Source organism: Paramacrobiotus metropolitanus, unplaced genomic scaffold (genome assembly GCF_019649055.1).
Source record: "Paramacrobiotus metropolitanus isolate TYO unplaced genomic scaffold, Prichtersi_v1.0 Parri_scaffold0000025, whole genome shotgun sequence".
Lineage (NCBI taxonomy): Eukaryota > Metazoa > Tardigrada > Eutardigrada > Parachela > Macrobiotidae > Paramacrobiotus > Paramacrobiotus metropolitanus.
In genome coordinates this window covers 415,593-433,829 of record NW_026570245.1, presented here as the reverse complement: position 1 = coordinate 433,829, position 18,237 = coordinate 415,593, and the positions used below count along the sequence as shown (strand labels likewise).

At 40.9% G+C, this 18,237-nt stretch overlaps 5 protein-coding genes across 7 annotated transcripts; 1 reads left to right on the top strand and 4 right to left on the bottom strand.

Annotated features, from left to right (window-relative positions):
- Positions 1–410: 410 nt before the first annotated feature.
- Positions 411–1,507, bottom strand: LOC129587404 (uncharacterized). The gene is made up of 3 exons (XM_055481143.1): positions 1,229–1,507; positions 632–814; positions 411–527 (listed from the first exon to the last, which is right to left on the bottom strand). The coding sequence occupies exons 1-3, from the start codon at positions 1,316–1,318 to the stop codon at positions 411–413; spliced, it is 390 nt and encodes a 129-aa protein (XP_055337118.1). The 5' UTR covers positions 1,319–1,507.
- Positions 1,508–2,482: 975 nt separating this feature from the next.
- On the bottom strand, positions 2,483–6,810 carry LOC129587473 (uncharacterized). Of its 3 annotated transcripts, none has more exons than XR_008690370.1 (4): positions 5,759–6,810; positions 4,913–5,689; positions 3,548–4,538; positions 2,483–3,468 (listed from the first exon to the last, which is right to left on the bottom strand). XR_008690370.1 is itself a non-coding variant. In XM_055481236.1 (4 exons), the coding sequence occupies exons 1-3, from the start codon at positions 6,621–6,623 to the stop codon at positions 5,604–5,606; spliced, it is 777 nt and encodes a 258-aa protein (XP_055337211.1). In that variant the 5' UTR covers positions 6,624–6,810; the 3' UTR covers positions 3,880–4,538; positions 4,913–5,603. The 3 variants fall into 3 exon arrangements, 1 of the variants encoding a protein (XP_055337211.1); XR_008690371.1 differs by having other exon boundaries at positions 4,913–5,840; positions 6,015–6,810; XM_055481236.1 differs by lacking the exon at positions 2,483–3,468 and having other exon boundaries at positions 3,880–4,538; positions 5,759–5,840; positions 6,015–6,810.
- A 494-nt stretch (positions 6,811–7,304) lies between these two features.
- LOC129587564 (uncharacterized) lies at positions 7,305–9,072 on the bottom strand. The gene is made up of 2 exons (XM_055481365.1): positions 8,268–9,072; positions 7,305–8,181 (listed from the first exon to the last, which is right to left on the bottom strand). Exons 1-2 carry the CDS (start codon positions 8,886–8,888, stop codon positions 7,555–7,557), a joined length of 1,248 nt encoding a protein of 415 aa, XP_055337340.1. The 5' UTR covers positions 8,889–9,072; the 3' UTR covers positions 7,305–7,554.
- Positions 9,073–11,951: 2,879 nt separating this feature from the next.
- On the top strand, positions 11,952–15,070 carry LOC129587389 (transmembrane protein 220-like). The gene is made up of 6 exons (XM_055481122.1): positions 11,952–12,332; positions 12,470–12,499; positions 12,660–12,720; positions 13,024–13,153; positions 13,297–13,365; positions 14,674–15,070. The coding sequence occupies exons 1-6, from the start codon at positions 12,129–12,131 to the stop codon at positions 14,822–14,824; spliced, it is 645 nt and encodes a 214-aa protein (XP_055337097.1). The 5' UTR covers positions 11,952–12,128; the 3' UTR covers positions 14,825–15,070.
- A 46-nt stretch (positions 15,071–15,116) lies between these two features.
- LOC129587390 (uncharacterized) lies at positions 15,117–17,311 on the bottom strand. The gene is made up of 6 exons (XM_055481124.1): positions 17,155–17,311; positions 16,773–16,912; positions 16,278–16,358; positions 16,005–16,071; positions 15,705–15,871; positions 15,117–15,391 (listed from the first exon to the last, which is right to left on the bottom strand). Exons 1-6 carry the CDS (start codon positions 17,191–17,193, stop codon positions 15,289–15,291), a joined length of 597 nt encoding a protein of 198 aa, XP_055337099.1. The 5' UTR covers positions 17,194–17,311; the 3' UTR covers positions 15,117–15,288.
- Between the last annotated feature and the right edge of the window lie 926 nt (positions 17,312–18,237).

Genomic DNA, 18,237 nt, shown 5'->3' with positions numbered 1-18,237 from the left:
CGCATGCTTAACAGTATTAATGTTGTAAAGTTACCGTTTTCGCGAAATTGTTAACAATCAATCCCCAGGTACAAAAAGACAAAGCGCAAAACAAAAATTTATTTACAGAAAAGGTGCGAGTAGACATATAAATAATACTTATACTACAATTGCAAAGCAGTGGGGTTTCGAAGTGTACATAATCCGTCCAGATTCAACTGACACAGCATTTTTTGGTTGGCTAGAAAATACAAACATTCAAGCTTTGAAATAAACATTTTGTGGAAAAATTTAAGATAGGACGAATATCCAGTGATGAAAAGCGTGATAGATTAACAAGTTGCGACAGTTTTAAGGAGCAACTGATGGACCATGCAGGTTAAATCGCACTCATATTTGCATATCCACGAATACTAACCAGTTTTAATGTCTTATTCCATCATTTCAAATTCTTCAATTACGCTCTGGTTGGACAGCATTGTTTGCGTGATTTCTCCGTTAAGAAGGTCGCGGATAACCAGGACGTACGTCGCAAAGCATCCAAATAGCTGCAATACAAGGCCGCTTATCTTTGTAACTAACCAGGTAAAGAAGACATCCAACGATTCCGATTATGAATAACGTTTTTAGATATCTGTAGATAATTTTATACCGCAAGCATCAATCCACGGTCAAGGTAAAGAACAGCTCCCGCCGTTAGGCGTATAGGCGATATAGACAGTAAAGTCAATGTGTGCTTCAAATTATCCATGTTCCTCATCGCGTAAGCCTCCAAGGGACTCCCATTTGGATCCATTTCCAGCTGTTCTCGCAACGTGTTTACAAGACTGGCTACCTGCAGACAAATATTTTGATAGAAATGTAATGTGGGCAGTGGCATTGCCTTAACGCTGCGTTTATATGACATTATTGACTGGCGTGCATTAAATTACGATACTGCAGTGCTGTTTTCGTATACCCGTATCTGTGGATTCGCTAGCCGCTGCCTTTAATTGTGAACTTTCTGATGCTTTCAATAAGTACCTTTATGCTGGTGTTTATCCACTCGCAATTCAGAAAAACTGCTGTATTACAACGAAGTAGTTTTACTCTGCAGTCGTTATTTAATAAAATATTGTATATACGACGTATTGTACAACGTAATAAGTACAATACTGCACATTAAGGCGGTTAACCGAAAGGGATGAGAAAGAAAAGCGAATAGTTGTAAATTTTACATAAACTTCGGGTACTGCCACCCGAAACCTACCTGATCTTGAGTCTTGATGGCAAACACAATCGGCACAATGATTTGTGCCAAATTCCAGGCAAACGACCCAACATTTATCACGACGAGCATTGCGCTTGGTTGTTGTATGGTGAAGCCTTGGAAAAACCCTAAGATAACGGCACCATTAGCGCCTATGAAGAGGAAAAGAATTGTTGAGAAAGTCTGTTCCACAGAATCGCAACAGGCGCGCAATGCAGTTACAAAACGGTGAAACCGCCGGATGTCGTTGTCTTGTTTGCCATTAAAAGCCGCATTCCAAACATGACCTTTAGCCTCAATCGCAGAACTGAGATTGGTGATGATGGAGTTTACTGAATGAAGTTTGAGACAGAAAAGAATTATGACCAATTCTGCAACCAAGCACACGAAACTTGTTAGAGGGAACGTGGCTACTTGCCACGCCCAAAAGGGCAGAATTAGTGGTAAATCGGTGACAAATTTCGCAGGACTCCACACTTGATACTGCAGAGCGATGGCGTAGTCCACACAACCCGCTACGTAGACTGTCACATGCAGAATTGCTGTGCCAAATAAAAACAAGCGTTCGAATCTTTTTATCTTCTGCAGAATGGTAGAATAGTCGAAAGTGGTGTTTGGGAGCTGCTCAGCTGTAACGATGAACGAATGCTCCGTAGTGCAAACTGTGTGAAAATTCCGTCTTTGTCTGGCAAACATCCCAATAACGACAATAGCGACGGTTTGCTTAATAACATATTTGCCGTTTAAAATGAACTTGGTAAACGTATCGATCGTTTGACTAAAACTGCGAATCATTACCAAGGTAAAGAAGCATACAATTATCCAGTACACTGCTTTCAAGATGTTATAGACCCGTTCCTTTGCCGTAGTGACTTTCTTTTTGGTTGAGGAATCATGAGTACATTCTGTCTGATCAGAATTCAAGGTCAAAAGAAAAACGGAAAGTAGCGAATATGTGGGACCGTGAGTGTTCATGGCGCCACAACTGAACAAGTTTACCGTAAGCAACAAATTTTCACGTCTGCTAGTGCAGTGTGAGTGCATGCGGTGCGAACGGCGGAATAACTAAATCGTGCTGCCGACTGAGTACCGAGCATTCAAACTGAAATACAGTATTATTGTCATTTATTATTAGACTAAGTTGCCGATATAAGTTTGATGTACGCTAGCGCTGTACAGAGTACACAGTGCAACATAATTCAGCAACCTGCATTTACCATTGGGATAATATCGTAAATATTGATTGAATTAAGTTATCAACTTTTTATTTCTGCTTTCTGCTGAAGTTACAACAAACAGTTCACATGGGAGTAATGACGGGGCTATTACAATAATTATCATTATATTAAAAATTGCATAATTCATTTACTGCTGCCACCGCCACCGCTTGGCGCATTAAATCACAGCTAGCCTTCAGAACAAAGCAAAATTATGAACAGCAATTATCCGGCTGCAGCTGTTTCCCGTTGGTCATCGGCATTTGGTTGCTTCGAACGCTCCATATGGAACTGTTTTATAGCATCCTCTGCAAGCTCAAAAAGCCGCTTTTCGTACCCTGCAGGAGCGCAAACCCCAACTTCTCCAACTATTCGCAAAACCTTGCTATCCATATCCACGTTGCTCTCGTGATGATTATTAGACAGTAAAGTAAAGGTCACTCGTCGGAAAATCAGCTTGCTGCATGCCGAATGCATTTGTCCCACGAACTTCACGAAGCGTTGAGGGAACCAGTCATGTATCGCTGTGGATGGTGCACGTAGACGAACGTCGACATTTGACAAAATCAGTCTTTTGATGGGTGACCGCTTAAGAACCATTATCATGGTGCTGAACGCAGTGAGTACATTGTCATCGAGCTGACCAGATAAAAGAACCGTGTCCACTCGGTCACCGTAGTAGTCATTCAGACAGTGTACGAACTCCCGCACATGCTCAGTATCACGGGGAAATCGTGCTTCGTTTAAATGAATATACAGCGATCGGTGCCGGAAAGTTTCACATAGTGGAAGAAAAGCGCTGTAAAATCGACAGACTTTACGGATCTTTATTTGCTGAAAGATATCCAACATGGAGAAGATGTCGTACAGAACGTCGACCGGCATGGTGCTGAAGTGTTGCGGTAATATGTTCGCAGGACATTCCACATCGTACTGATGGCAATCGTCGTCCACCTGGGCTGCTTCCGGAAGATAAACGGTGCATGTTGTCACTCCTGTTTCCGTGATTAGTCAAAAATCTCCCTGCAAAATAGAAACGTTTCACATCTACAGACTACCGCACTACTGGCGTCCGAGGACGTGCACGTTGGTTAGGTGTTACCTGTCAGTCAAACGAGTGCTCGAAGGATCAGAGCGTCAGACTTCGGGCGTGCTCATCCAGACTTCCGGCGTTGTCTGCTGATTTATTGCTGCACTGCTGCCCACCCCCAACCGATATGCACAGTATTGCTTCCTGTTGCTTCCTAGCGTAATCTGTTGGTCGAAGAGATACGCTTTGATGGATTGGGGTGTACTGCCAACGCTTTAATACGAACACGGCAAAATTTAATTATCCTTGAGTAATCGTAGACAAACGATGAAAACGCACTGCACCAATCGATAAGAAAACAGATAGGTTTATTCATCGTGTAAGGCTAAGCAAAAATGAACCTCTGCATATGTGCTCTTTACTGAAGTGCTCATATCATTGACACAAATTCTGAATCATACTACTGATGACATCATGCTGCATGACATCATTTTTAACCGGCTTTTCTTAGCACAATAAAATATGGTGTTGACAACGTAATTGTACGGTTTAAAATAAAACTCTTAAAACCGACAAGCGCTTGATACAGTGGATTAAGGGAAGTGTGTCAGTCGAAATTTAACATGGACGAAGTTACGTTTGGCCAAAATCGAAATGAAATGAAAGCCGAAAGCCGAAATGAAAACGGCCGAAGTGAACGGTAACCGCTTTTATACTTCGCCACAGTCTATTGAAAATGCAAAATTAAAAAGGAAACCCAAACAAAAACAAAAGTTCCCGGCGAGCATGGTTCCATTAGTGCAGTGACAGTTCATATAATCCTATTGGCCGGCATGTCGTGTGCACGTGGTCACCAGAAATTACTAAACGAATCAATGGCAGTTTCAAATTTGTATATATGGTCTTATTCCATAATTTCCGACAACGCCGTCATCGCGAATAAGGTGAGCTTGTTGAGACTATGTAGATGGTCAAGTACATCAGGCACACGAGTTGCATCGTCGGGGAGGTATAGATGGCAAGCGAGTGGGCGTGGATCCATATTTTGGTAAAACCTAATTATCTGTAAAAAATATGATATTAAATTGGTGACCTTTATCACTTTTGGCTCTTCATATTTTCTTGTATTTTTAATAAAAGCATGTGAATTACATTTTTGTTGTTGTTGTCACTCCCTTCACCCTTGTAGTCCCTTACATGTATAATATGTATTAGGGTCTAACAAGAAACCCAGACAGTAAATAAACGCTGTTTTTGCTGTCCTTATCCGCGCTGACATAAAATATCTATACAAGTATGATATTTGAAATTGAAAAATATTACTTCAACTTTTCCAGCACGGTCCATGATACAAAAAGACAGGCATCGAAAGGGTCTAATAACTGCAATGTGGCATGCGCTGGACAGAAGTGTGAGGTATTCCTGTACTTTACATACCGATTCTAGGCAGCGGAAACGGGATGGATAACCGTTTTCTCTATAGAAGTACGCAACCCGGACCCAATGGTGCAATTTTGTAATATCCTGTCGCTCTGCATCCACATTTATGGCCGTTTCCACCAGATCCCATAACCGACACTCGTAGTCAGCAGCCGACACATCGACTACACCGTGTATCCTGACGCTCCATTTACCCAACCGCTCTTTTTCGCAATCAGAGAACAGCGGCATGATTACATTGTCGAAGACGAGCTTCCTGCATGGCTTGTTTGCTGACACAAAACACTTGTGAAATCCATTCGCAAGGAATCGACGAGTTCTACTGAAATAAGGGAACGCAACATCGGACACTTGCAGTTGCGCCAGAGGGGGTCGTCCTTTAAGGCCGCCTGCATAGTTGTCAATGCTGCTGCTATCCGATGAAAACCGCCGTCCAAAAGATCTCCAGACAGTATAATGGTATTAACACGATCTGTATAATGCTCATTCAGACAAGATGCGAGCTCGAAAATGTACTGAAGATTTCCGTCCGACGGCTGATTAATGCGAAGCCATATGGATTGCGGTTTGAGGGTCATATTAAGTGGCAGCAGTTTGCTCCACAACTGACACACATTACGAATTCGAGACTATTCCTGCAAGTCAAAAAACGCGAAGATTCTGGCCAGCAGGGCATCCGGCAAGGTATTTATAACGTTGTAAGGTGGTGGGTCCTCATAAAGTTGGGTTCGGCCTTCACATCCAAAAACGCGGGATTTCTTTCAAGCAGGACACCTAGCAAAACATTTGTTTAGCTATTACAGCACTTATTGATTTTTGTGTTACATTCCACTTGGGCTTGACCTGGAGATGCTGGTGGTGTGGGCTCTTTATTTCGTTGGTATGTACACATCAGGCTTTCAATTAATCGATCCGGACCGTCATCCTAATTGTAAAAACATCATTACTGCACTTCTAACTCCCAAGTTTATTTCGAAACAAGTACTGTAAGAGTGTACGCCAAGTTACTGTCTCACTGACATTGTTCCTAAAGGTCACAGTATTAGTTATTGACGCTTTTTAAGGACCGACGCGGCTGCGCGGAGATTACAGGGCTTACGCTAGTCCATAATATTTCTTTGATGTTTCTGATCCAGTCGTTATTTCCCAAACACACCACCCTGTTATCAACAAAAGCAACTGCTTTCCCTTTCTTGAAGGAATCCATGGGAAAATGTCTATTCCACAATGCTATGAACTCTTCAGTAGTACAGAAGGAAAACAACTGCGGAAGATCAAAGCACATTTTGATATAATGGAAATTCGGCATAACTAGGTTACGCATCTGGCTGGCCAAACAAACGTGATCATAAGGTACAACATGAATTTTCTCCCCAAAGACATCGATCTTCACAACAGCAATAAAGTAAAACGCCAGAAGTTCACCCGGAAGCCATACCCAGGGCCTATCGTTGCTCAGCTGTGTTTTGACGAGTACGCTTGTTGGTAGAGAAAGCTGCTTATGGGAGAGAAGTGCCCACAACTCCTCTGCATAATTATGACGCTGGAACGCTTGCCAGTAGGGTGTCCAAACGGGTGGAGTATTGGGAATGTGCTGGTCAATTAGTAGAACACCAAAGTCGTCAACATCGATGACCGTTCCTTCACAGAAGAGCCCATCCGGACCTTCGGTCTCCACCGAAAAATAATCGTGCTTTTGAGAGAACATGTCAGGTTTGAAAAAATCAAGACAATCAGATTTTGATACTGAATAAGCGTTGGTAATAAGAGCAATCGTGCTACAGCACAAATCTAACTATTGCAAGGGCAACAATTTTTGCAGTTTGTCAGCAGTTTAAGATCATTCTGAAAATTGCACGAAGAACTTTATTGGTTTTGCGCCCAATGCCGAAAGATTTCAGGTTTTGTGTATTTATTTAGGTTGTGTAGCTTCTCGAGAACGCATTGATAAGATAACAAAGTAGAGAACACTATAATGTGCGTCATTAAAATGTATTTGTAGTCTTTTTGCAATATACGAGTACGTACTGTGTAACCTGTGATTTTCATGGCTAGCCACTTTACAGATATGGGAAGCGGTTATCGAGGCTCCTCAGTTTACACAGAGTTTTCACCGTCGAAATTTGTTAACCCATTGCGAGGCTAACCGTTGAGTAAAACCTGAGCCGTTTTTCTGTGGTTCCTAACAAATAACACAATAACAATAACACTAACAATAACACAATAACAAATAACAAATAACACGGGCCGTATACCAGCCAACAGAGAAAGATGTCTGACTCTTCGTAATGAGGCAATCTATACACGGCTCGTAGATGCGCTAAACAACCACCAATTCTTCACTTACTCAAATTTACTAATAAGTTAACAAAATAACTGTACATCCGCATTATATTATGATACTATGCATCTTTTACTTACTTCTATTCACACAGCGACGGGTTCATAGCTATACAATACGCGCTCGACAACGTGGATGCGTGCATACAAAATTTGGAATGCTATTATAAGAGCAGAGGTTAAGATGACAAAGTGTCGCAGACTCGCAGTATGACAGTATCACAAAATATTCAAGCCTCAAAGCGCAAGTAATTAGAACAATTGGCATTACACTGGTCCGATGCATCCGCAGATCTGGTTTACCCACAATCAATGATGAATTCTTCGCATCCCAAATGAGAACACGGGTGTGCTGCTAAAAGAAGGCTATTCACTAGTACACCGTTTGAGGTAGTATTATTTGAAAGGTCAACTGTAGACACTATCAGTCGTCTGAGCGGAGGCCTTTTCAAAACTCCCTGCATTGTCACCAAAACCTGTATAAAATCGTTAAACGCCCCGCCATCACTAGCATTGCCCAATAAAACAATGTCGTTCACCTGTTCCGAATAATACTGACACAAACAAGATGCAAATTTCAATATCCGATCGGTGTCTCCTGGAAATCGCGGCCCGTTAACACAAAAAGCTAATGATTGCGGATTCAGGGTGGTGCACAGCGGCAGGAGTCTGCTCCACAACCGGCACACCCTACGAATGCGTGATTGCTCACATACATCCACAAAGGCAAAGATTTTTCCCAGAACTGCATCTGGCAAGGTGTTGATAATGTTCCTATCTGGTGGATACTCGGTAAGGGATTTGCATTCGGGGGTTGTATCCATCATTAGTGACGTTGCCTGGTCCAGGGGTACTTGCTTCTGACGCCATACATTAGTTTCGGCGTCCACCATAAGGGTTTCCAGTAAACGCCCGCCGTACTTATCCTAGAACAACGTAACGCCTACGTCAGGACAAGATCACCATCCTTATATATTGCTTGGTGAAAAATTATTTCGGTTGTGAAACCTACATTACATGCTATCCGTGCTTTGACTTTGTCTATCCAGTACTGGCTTCCTAAGCATATGACCTGTCCATCGGCGACTGCAACGGCTTTCCCTTGTTTGCTTCGTTCCTTGTCGAAATAATTGTTCCACAACTTCATAAACTCCTCAGTTTGCCGAAAAAGCGTTGACTGCGGGAGAAGAAAGGATGCTTTCACATAAGTGAAGCACTGTATAACTGGAATTCGTGGATGGTTGGCCAGACGGACATGATCACAGGGAACAACACGCATCTTTTGCTCGCCAAAGATTTCGGTCTTAACAACAGCAAACGCCGGCCAATTCACTGCCAACAACCTACCGGGATACCACACCCACGGCATATCTTCGCATAGCTGTGTTATGATAAAAGCGTCTACAGCGTCCAAAGTGTCCGTAGTGCTGGTGAGGAAATCTCGGGGATCACACTTAAATGCGAGAGAACAAAGTGTCATAATCGGAGGCACGTTTGGCAAGTGGTGGTCAACAAGCAGGATATCGTTTTCGTCGGCATCCACCACCGTTCCATGATAGAACAAACCGTCTGGTCCTTCGGTTTCCACGACAAAAAAATCGTTTAACGAATCATGTCGGCTTTGTCGGAACATGATGTCACAAATGCTTGTCGGGTATCAGAAAACGCACACTGGAATAAAAGGTACTTTAAAGAATTAAAGAAAACAGTGTGAACTGTGAACGTTGTTCATGAACGATGCAATATTATAATATAGTATGTAAAACATCTGTTTACGTACGATCTAATTGTGTAGTTACGATTAAGACTGCACCTAAATGCGATATCACTGAATCGGTAGCGCTTAAGGTTTGGCGTCTTAAATTGTAGTACAGTACTGTTAAATGCTGTTATCAAGCTTAGCAGGGAGATAAGATACGCAGGTCAAGAAATGCACATCGTCCGGTTGATTACAGTAGGAATGAAATTTAATGATGTCATATGTGATAATGTGATCATTATCGTTTATAGGTGCGGAACACTATTCCGGTTTTTGCGTACTGTCGTAGCAAAAAGATGGTTTGATGGCAAAAAGATGATGGCAAAAATACGCTAAAACGCGTATTTCTGGTAATAATACAAATGATTAAATAAAACAATGCTGGATGAGCTTTCGCGTTTAATTACACCGCTTAATGGTTCATACCAGGGATACCAGCATCTGCTTTATTTGCTGGTTTGCGCTTTATTTGCTGACTGGTCTGAGTTTTGAGAAGCCAATCTTCCTTGCCGCTTCTTATCGTGTCATATCGCCTTTTGCATATATTTCCTTGTTTTCTCAGTTCGAATCAAAGTTTTTTTGTCATGATTTCTTTGTACTCGTACTGTCGTACATAAATTTACTGGTTACAGATCTAGCAGGCACGAAACCGTGTAATGTGAATCAGTACTCTAGTACTCGCACACATGTACTACAGTTTCAAATTTAATAATGCGCAGCGTTAAGAAACCCTACGCTGCCAGCTAGGAGTACTAGTACTGTAGAACGCGGGAGACTGTAGTGGTTGCTAAAACTTTTAACCTAAAAGTAACCGTTTACTGCGTCTGACTTTATAATTGTTATCTTGATTTTGTTTATCCACTACCCTTTCGTTTGCCTTTAGTTTTGTTGAATCATTTTTAATAATGTCTCGCGAATTCACCTCCTTGTTACATTGATGGATACTGCCAGCAGTACAATATATTGCACTTGCTGGGCGGCTAAGCGGAAAGGAGCGTTTTCACTTCCAGTTTAAGTAATGACCGATTACCATCTATTCTGCTCGTAATGCATAGCAAAGGTTACAGGAAACTCGCGCCAGTATTGCTTTTATGAGCGAAAAGCGGAATTTTACTAGTCTTTAAAGGAGTATTAGCCATAATGCTCAAAATCTAAGCAATCGTAATATATTTCCGGTTATCATAAAAATGTGCCTAATATTGGCGACGTACATGGTGCAAGGTATTTTAACTGCAACTGCAAGCCATAAATTAAGGACAGACGATCATGATCATAAGCACTAGACGTGACTGGAGTTAAAATACGACGACCCACAATTACAGTACACGCATATTACAGTACACGCAAGGTTCTACAAATAAAGTGAACGCATAAACGATATGGAGTGTTAACTTCTAAGCGGTGGCGCGGCTTTCTGCACCAACTTTTCCAGAAGCTGCTCGTATGCTTATTTCGTAATAAATCGGAACTTATAAATTCTTGCAATTAGTTCGTCCATTACTTATGTACGTATTGTAGCCGTAATGAGAAATGAATGCGTGGTTTGTTTTTGCGCCGCTGCGTCGCTTAAAGGTCATTGTCCCACTAAGGCTGTAATTACCAATTAATATCTGGCATGCGATATAAAACTAAGAATGCATCCCTAAAGAAAAATTGTAACTTTTGATTGGATTTGTCCAGACATGGTCGAGCCAGTAATTCAGTTCGTAGTTCAAGGTAAACTGACTTGGAACAAAAGTTGTTGTTATGCCGTACGGTATTGTGCGTCAAAGTCATAGGTCGTTAAATGACACGCGAGTATCAGATTACACCGATAAACATGGATTGTGACAATTTACCGGTACCGTGGATCCCGTGCGCTTTACCGTTATACAGCTTCCTAATGACACCCCATTTTCTCAGCAAACGTATCATTTGGTGCCCTGCACTACACTTTAGGGAATCTGGAACAACAGTCCGTTAAGGAATAATATTTGGCACAGGTATTTACCGTTCTGCAGACGCGAGCAGGGTAAGTATATAAATCCAAGCGACACGCGTACATTTGCCGTGATTTCACTCTTCAACGGATCCAAATTTCCTTCCACTATCTGACCTCGAGCAGTGTATTTCGGTTTCTCCACAGTGAAAATACCTTTTTCTCAAGGATGAAGAATACCAGTATTGTCTGCGTTATATCCGTGATGTGCTTAATCGGAGTATTTCTGTCAGCATCCGCCCAGCAGTTCCAGTTCAGCCGACAATGGCGTCCCGGTAAGCGTCAGCAGTACGAAGCCATGGAGGCGAAAGAAGCCGGTTCCGGGTTGGATGCATTACTGCAGAACTATCTGCGTCCTTCGCGCTACGGTGGCTATCTTATCCTTCCGGATTCTTACTCCAGGAGCCTCGTCAACAACGCAACATAAATAGATCTGCGGCGGAGGTATTTATTCTTGCCGGCGAAAAGGTGCGGACTGTGGATGAGTGACCTTTAAATGTTCTGTCTGTGTATCCGTTTGTTTGCTGTTGTTGTGATTTTACCAGTCGTATTTGAGTGCAATACTTCCTGTTACACGTACAATTAATCGCTAGCATATTATATATTGATCTGTTTAATTTGAATATGTGACAGCTACCGTCAACATGCGGCGCATTGACATAAGGTGTTCCTTTTCGCTTCCCTAATGGAACATGCCATGGCGGCGACTAATTATGCACATTTGCGAAGCGCTATCGATTTGACTGCATGTCATTAATGAGCATGTGGTATGCATGAGTCAAGGGTAATTCTGCTTTGCTGTCCAGGACTGCTTTAATTTTATCCCGACGCGTATATAAAGTTAATAAAGTTGTGATCGGCACATCCGGCCAAACTTGTCGCTGCTTGGCACTTCCGTTTTCCTGTTTTTCTATCCAACAACACGACCACATCTGTTGCCGGTTTGGCGAAAACACGGCGCATATAATTTTATGTACAGCCGCACAAGTATTTAAAGGGCGCATGTTTTTGCGCAAATATTTCACTCTTGTGCATTCGTAATGTTCACCACATCATATTAACTAACAATAAGATTATTCTAAACATTCCGAGCACTTCCTCCATATACAGTAGTTATCTTTTCCGTCGCGACAACGATGGCGAGCGGCTGCTCAGCGTTTCAGAAATTTCTGTACTTATCCGGGCAGAAGTTCTCCGATAACCGCGCATACCAATGGGATATCGCGGCGTCTAGCCCGGAGCAGTTGGCCATGTCGGATACAGATCGGTTAGGTGTGCGGATGCGGGTTGGGATTAATTTAGGCATGATGATGCTGTTCGCTTTATGCGCGGTAGTGCAGGTACACCCAATTCCCGTAATATGTACATTTAAATAAATGTCTATGGGTGGCGTTTAATGCGTCCGCTTATGTCATATCGGGGCGCGTTATATAATCATGGCAGTTTTTACGTTTGATATGTAATTTGTGTCGTGTAGTTCAACGATCCGGATCCATACATCTGGGTGGTAAGTAACCGAAAATTAATGTTTTTTCAGATGTGGAGCATATAATTTATTTAAGCGGTTTACAAAAAAATCTCTCACATAAGTCAGTAACTAGTAACATAATGATAACCTTTCTTCATTGTAATTGTCATGTGATACGTATTAAACAATATTTCAACAGCCCATCTATGGATTCCCGTGCCTGTTGTGCTTCCAAGAAATGGTTTCACCCAGAATTCTCGGTAACCATAAACAGTAGGAATAAATTTTAGCATATTTGCTTGCTTAGTTGTCTGTATCGAGAAATTAATCGTAAGACAGATTCAAACTTACAACCAAAAGGTTAACAAACAGAAAATTAAATTTTGGGGAATGTTTTCCAGTTTTTACTGTTATTTATAGTGCCTCATATGAGAATTTGCAGTTGTTGAATAATGGATTTATTTAGCGAATGATGTCAATACGCCCAACAGAAAATTTGAAAATTGCAAAATTATAATACAGTATACAGTTCTAAATTAATGAATTGTACTTACCGTACACAGAAACGGTGTGCGGATTTCTTTTACGATCCATGCATCTGCTGTTCTGCCTGGGTGTTCTCGGTTATGTAATCGGAGAATTTGTGGAGCACAGAAGTAGTGCATCCAAGGCATTATTAATGGAGTATGGAAGGTCTGTACTCAAATAAGAAATAAAGCTGGCAGAGGAATTATTAAAAGCAAATATATCTCATGTAAGACCTTTTGCTTAACACAACACACTATTTCTGTTTTCTGCTTCTTATGCTGTTTGATTAATTTTTAATATCTGTTCAGAGAGTTTTCCGGCATTGCATTGGTTATGGGATGGCATATTATCAATTACGTGTTTCTGCATCGCGCTATGTACGTATTTACCACACATCTCTAACTTTTATTAAAATAGTGAACATTAACAACTTGTGATTACGCAGTGACTTTTACATTATTTTAGTACTACATGTAAGATACCGAAATCAGGATGCGTAATTGCGTATTTTATTAAAAATATACCAATATACGAGGGCTACTCGGAAAGTAATGATAATCAGTATCAGTTAGTAATCATAAAATTATGCACTAATTTTTTAAAAACTGTAGCATTCATAACTAGATCATAGGGCAATGGCCGTGGCCATACCGCCTAAGGTTGGCGGTTTGCAAGACTCTGAACATGGCTGGGTAGCGCTGATTTTTCACTGATCACTGAAAACGTTGCCTTAATTACTGGCCAGTTTTCATGATATTATTTTGAAAAATTGATTTGCAGAGAGAAGTGTAGAATTTTTTCATGCTGCATTGCCTGTTCTGTTGCCTTAATAAGGACCATTCTTTGCTGATGTTGCCAGCTGGTTCCAGCGAACTCGCACCGAGAAATCCGTTTTGACAACGGTGCTCAAATTTTGGAATGTTTTTTGCGTTTTCACTTTCGAAAAGTCCTCATAGTCGAAACCCTGATCGGGAAGTATTCATTTCCGACCCCGAAGCAATAGCAGAGGGTCTAAGCATTATGGAAGGAAAGGTGTCGAGGGTGTGCTGCAGCTTCTTACTGATAAAGCAGAAGAAAATGGTTTTTGACACGGTATCACCCGTGTGGTGCAATATCGCGAAAATCCACAGATAAGCACTCCGTCATTGCTTTATTTTTTTTTCTCGGCCTGGAGTAAAAGTATCGTTCCACATTATTTTTCTTAGGTTACCTTAGTCCTTTATCTGTTCGAAATATTTCCTGGCTTGAAAAAATTGTTGCGTGGCAAAAAGTTTGAAAATGATGAAGAACTGGAAGAAAATATCAGTACACCGATCTCTAAGATACCGCCTAATTTCTTTTCGAAAGCGTTTGATGAGTGGCTGTTTAGCTGTTTACGTTGTATAGAGATTAAGGGACATTGTTTTGAGAAAATACGAGGAAAGCGCTGATGCAATAAAAAATCGTGCGATAGTTATCATTACTTTCCGAGTGACCCTCGTATCTACATATGAGTACACTTATAAAGCACAGGACTACTTACTAGTAAAACATTTACGGCTGTATCTCCTGTACTTTGTATGCATGCATATACCTACGCATAATTAAGGCATTTACATATTGCTGTATCATTAATGTCTAAAATGAATTCTGCTAAAGAGCACCAGCCTCCGTCATCAATAACGCCGGTGTGAAATTTAATTTAGTTTGGTTCAAAGAAAAATGGAGGCCGGTGGGGCGTTCGTCGTATTGGTCATTGTTTTGGTTACGACGTCGTGGACTTGTTTCCGCCAAGATTACTACATGGTCAACGTTAACAGCAATGGAACCGTGGATCATGGAATGATGCGACTGTAGTCCCGCGCACTTGAAATTTGATTCTTTTAATGTGCTTTGTGTGTTCGAAACATTTGTACGCATATACTCGTATATGCGCTCAAGGATAAATGTATATTCCGGTTCTTCAAAGCCATTGCAAATGTGTGGTCACGATGGAACCAACGCAATTTAGTCAAAACTCGTGCGTATTGATGCTGCCTACTTCTGGCGACTACATGTGTGGTGCAGGGATGGGTTACTGAGTAGACAGTAAGTAGCTGTACAATAGAGGTACTATTATTAATTTTACAAATAAAGTTATCTATCAGCATTTGAAAACGTACTCATTTATTTCCCGTGATCGAAGTCATTGTTTTGTGACCACTGCACACAAATTTTGTAGACTGTTTAAAAATGTCGGCGTTTGTTTCCTCGATTTTTGGTGACCTCGGCATATTACAAGTACGTTTCGAACCGTTTAGTCGATAAAAGTGTTAATTTTTTTAGTTGTAATAAGTACGACGACCGTAAGATGGTTTGTCATCTCCAACAGGCTGGTTGCATTCCGAGTTGGAAATCGGATAAGCGCGCCACTGATAATTAAGTCTGCAATAACAGTAAAGCGCAATTAATACTACCGTTAGATTAGCACCAACGTTAGGTGTTTTAGCATAAAAAATACTAAGATCGTTTTTATTTTATCAAGTAAAATGATCATACTATTTCGCCGGCATTCGTTAATTGTGTAGCGCTAACTTTGGAAATCGACATCTTGGATCGATAAATTAAATGCCACTATGCAAGTAACAGGAAGGAAAGTTTGACTAAATGGGAATAGTTGTACGTAACTTGTATAGATATAAGTATTATTATCATCCACACTGTACAAGTAATAAGAATAAATAGCTTTGAGACATACTTGACTTTGTCGGGATTGAATTTGGCTTTGCACGGCTGCACCGGCGACCAGTCGGAGGAGCCGCGGCGTGTGGCTACCTCCCGTCCGCTCATGCATTCGAACTGTTCAATGGGGGAGAACTTGTTGCCGGGATCCTTATCAGCCACCAGTACGCGCAAATTGGCACGCTACACCGGCAGACAAATCATTTAGTCAGCTGTTCACAGATCGATTACATGCGGCCGAAATAAAAGCAAACGGACGAGTGAAGCGAGCCTGTATCTGTTGTTACTACTTTGGTTTACAAAAACTTCGACCTACATCGAAACTGCGACGGCTGGAAGATGATCCACAAATATCCTTGGAGATGATTTTGTTCACGGCCATGCTGTGTATAAAGAGAAATGTAACAATATTTCCGGCACAGCTACTTTCTAAGTAATACAACCATCAATTGAAAGAAACAACACACAGCTTCTAACACGTAAACGTTCTGCAAAAACTAAAGTAATGGTTACCTTTTAACAACTATTTTATACTTTGTGCTCATTACATTTTATGATTGAGTAGATCACCTTTATGGGAACAACTCACCTTTCGCGCTCGTCAGCCTCCAAAACTTTCGTCCACTGACTGGTGGGCTTGTATCCAGGCCAAGCTTTAGATGGAGTATCACTAAAACAACAAAAACCTGTTTAACGAATATTTTTAAGTTTTACCAAGCATCGTAGCTTTTGACTATATCTCAGGTTGTCAGTAGCACTGTTGGCGGGTAAAATTAAAAAGGTTTTCTATAAATATCGCGCCGGCTCAAACGACTATTCTTCGTAACACCTCTAAAAAGTAAACTGCAATATGACCTTTTTGTGCCCTGCTTTATGATTATCCTTATGGCCATACCAAAATATTAATATTTACTGTTTGCATTTTTGATTATTTCTTGTCAGTTCGTTTGTTACTTAAAATAATTTACAGGATGCGATTAGTGCCTTATATAATTATTTGTTTGCACTGAAATAAAAAAAGTTTCCGTAGTTCAGTGTATAAAATCCAAAATATTAGCATGCACATAATGTTAGCAAAACATACGTATCAATGGAGGCAGTAATGACGGTATCACATTTGCGAGTACTTCCGCGTCCATCACAGCGTTTGCCGGTAGTGAGAATTCCGTGGTCATTCTTCAAATCTGACAGCAAAAATTCCACTCTGGTGCCATCGCACGCCACCTGTTCGGATTATTAATTTACGTTAGTACAAATATCCAGTTTATTATGCGACATTTCCTTAATTTTGCATTGCGATACCGGCTGGATACGTATATGCTCAGAAATTAATTAGTAAAATTTTACAATGTTACAACTAAATAAAATTTTTTGTATGTGCATTACAATTCTGCAAATTGCATACATCACAATTCTGAAGCACGATAATGAAACAAAATAGCATTAAAAATCCTGCGAGAACTTACGAGGGCGACAAAGGAACACAGCGCTAATAATCGCAGCATGGTTAGCGGAAGTTGCTTAACACTACCGGTAAACTGATTAAACCGAGCGGAAGACAAGCGCACTGAGGGTGGATATTAGCTAGACGGCCGAGTTTTATAAAATTATTGCTGGCTCGGAATTTCGATAATTATCTCTTTTCGTATGATTGCCAAAAGTTTACATGAAAGCACAGACATTTATTACCGTGTTCCGTACGTCGAAGTGGGCCGATTTCCCATTTCATGGAAAGGAGAAGAAAATGTTTATTCGGAAAGAATATGAGTACCGTAGTTTATGGTTTGCTGCACACTGTAGTACATTATTCGATCAGAGAACAAGGGCAGAAGTTTTCCATGTTTTACTCATGACCTTTTCGAAATTCTAGATTCATTTATTAAAATATTGTTCTTTGCTTTTGGTACATTTTTAGCTCAGTGCAGTGGGCTTCAAAATTCCGGGCACACGGCACACTGCTTAATATGCATGCGCCCAAGGTTGCGCATGCAAATTTTAGCCCTGTAATTAAAACTTAATTTACCTCTGAATGCAGGACCTCAAAGTAAAATCTTTAATTAAAGCGGTGCGATTTTATCAGATTTAATTATTATTTGGAGACAAGCATTAAAACTTTTTACCCTGTGCCTGTCGAGTTTCGGCTGTTGTCGGTGTTTTACTCTCGGTACAGCGAAACTGTCTGGATGCCGGTCAATTTGTCTTGAACATCTGGACATTTACATCCCATTTCGGCTTATCGTCCGCAATTTCTCTGCGGTAGTGTGCCCATCATATTATTCTGCACTTGTAGCCATATATATTGCTGCAGTTCTAAAAATATCATACAAGGTACATGTTTTTGGGGTGCAGAGGTTGATTGAAATCGGTAATCGGGCTCACAGCTCATAATATTAAACATTAATACAAATTTGTATTTACTCGGGTCCAGATAATTAACATCGTACGTCCTGATATCAGGACGTCCTGATATCAGGACGACAACAAAGTGGCCGCTTTTTCGACAACAAAGTGGCCGCTTTTTCGAGGTTCCAACTAACATATAATATAAG

Excerpts from the sequence above, each read along its gene's own strand:
- LOC129587404 (XM_055481143.1), bottom strand. The coding sequence starts at position 1,318 with ATGCTCGTCGTGATAAATGTTGGGTCGTTTGCCTGGAATTTGGCACAA. Across the intron at positions 815-1,228 it reads CCATCAAGACTCAAGATCAG|GTAGCCAGTCTTGTAAACAC; the intron begins GTAGGTTTCGGG and ends ATTTGTCTGCAG. Across the intron at positions 528-631 it reads ACCGTGGATTGATGCTTGCG|CTATTTGGATGCTTTGCGAC; the intron begins GTATAAAATTAT and ends CTTGTATTGCAG.
- LOC129587473 (XM_055481236.1), bottom strand. The coding sequence starts at position 6,623 with ATGTTCTCTCAAAAGCACGATTATTTTTCGGTGGAGACCGAAGGTCCG. Across the intron at positions 5,841-6,014 it reads AAGAAATATTATGGACTAGC|GATGACGGTCCGGATCGATT; the intron begins GTAAGCCCTGTA and ends TTTTACAATTAG. Across the intron at positions 5,690-5,758 it reads CACACCACCAGCATCTCCAG|GTGTCCTGCTTGAAAGAAAT; the intron begins GTCAAGCCCAAG and ends ATGTTTTGCTAG.
- LOC129587564 (XM_055481365.1), bottom strand. The coding sequence starts at position 8,888 with ATGTTCCGACAAAGCCGACATGATTCGTTAAACGATTTTTTTGTCGTG. Across the intron at positions 8,182-8,267 it reads AAGCACGGATAGCATGTAAT|GATAAGTACGGCGGGCGTTT; the intron begins GTAGGTTTCACA and ends ACGTTGTTCTAG.
- LOC129587389 (XM_055481122.1), top strand. The coding sequence starts at position 12,129 with ATGGCGAGCGGCTGCTCAGCGTTTCAGAAATTTCTGTACTTATCCGGG. Across the intron at positions 12,500-12,659 it reads CGGATCCATACATCTGGGTG|CCCATCTATGGATTCCCGTG; the intron begins GTAAGTAACCGA and ends ATATTTCAACAG. Across the intron at positions 13,366-14,673 it reads GTGTTTCTGCATCGCGCTAT|TTTGGTTCAAAGAAAAATGG; the intron begins GTACGTATTTAC and ends AATTTAATTTAG.
- LOC129587390 (XM_055481124.1), bottom strand. The coding sequence starts at position 17,193 with ATGCTGCGATTATTAGCGCTGTGTTCCTTTGTCGCCCTC. Across the intron at positions 16,359-16,772 it reads ATTACTGCCTCCATTGATAC|TGATACTCCATCTAAAGCTT; the intron begins GTATGTTTTGCT and ends TTGTTGTTTTAG. Across the intron at positions 16,072-16,277 it reads GAGGCTGACGAGCGCGAAAG|CATGGCCGTGAACAAAATCA; the intron begins GTGAGTTGTTCC and ends CTTTATACACAG.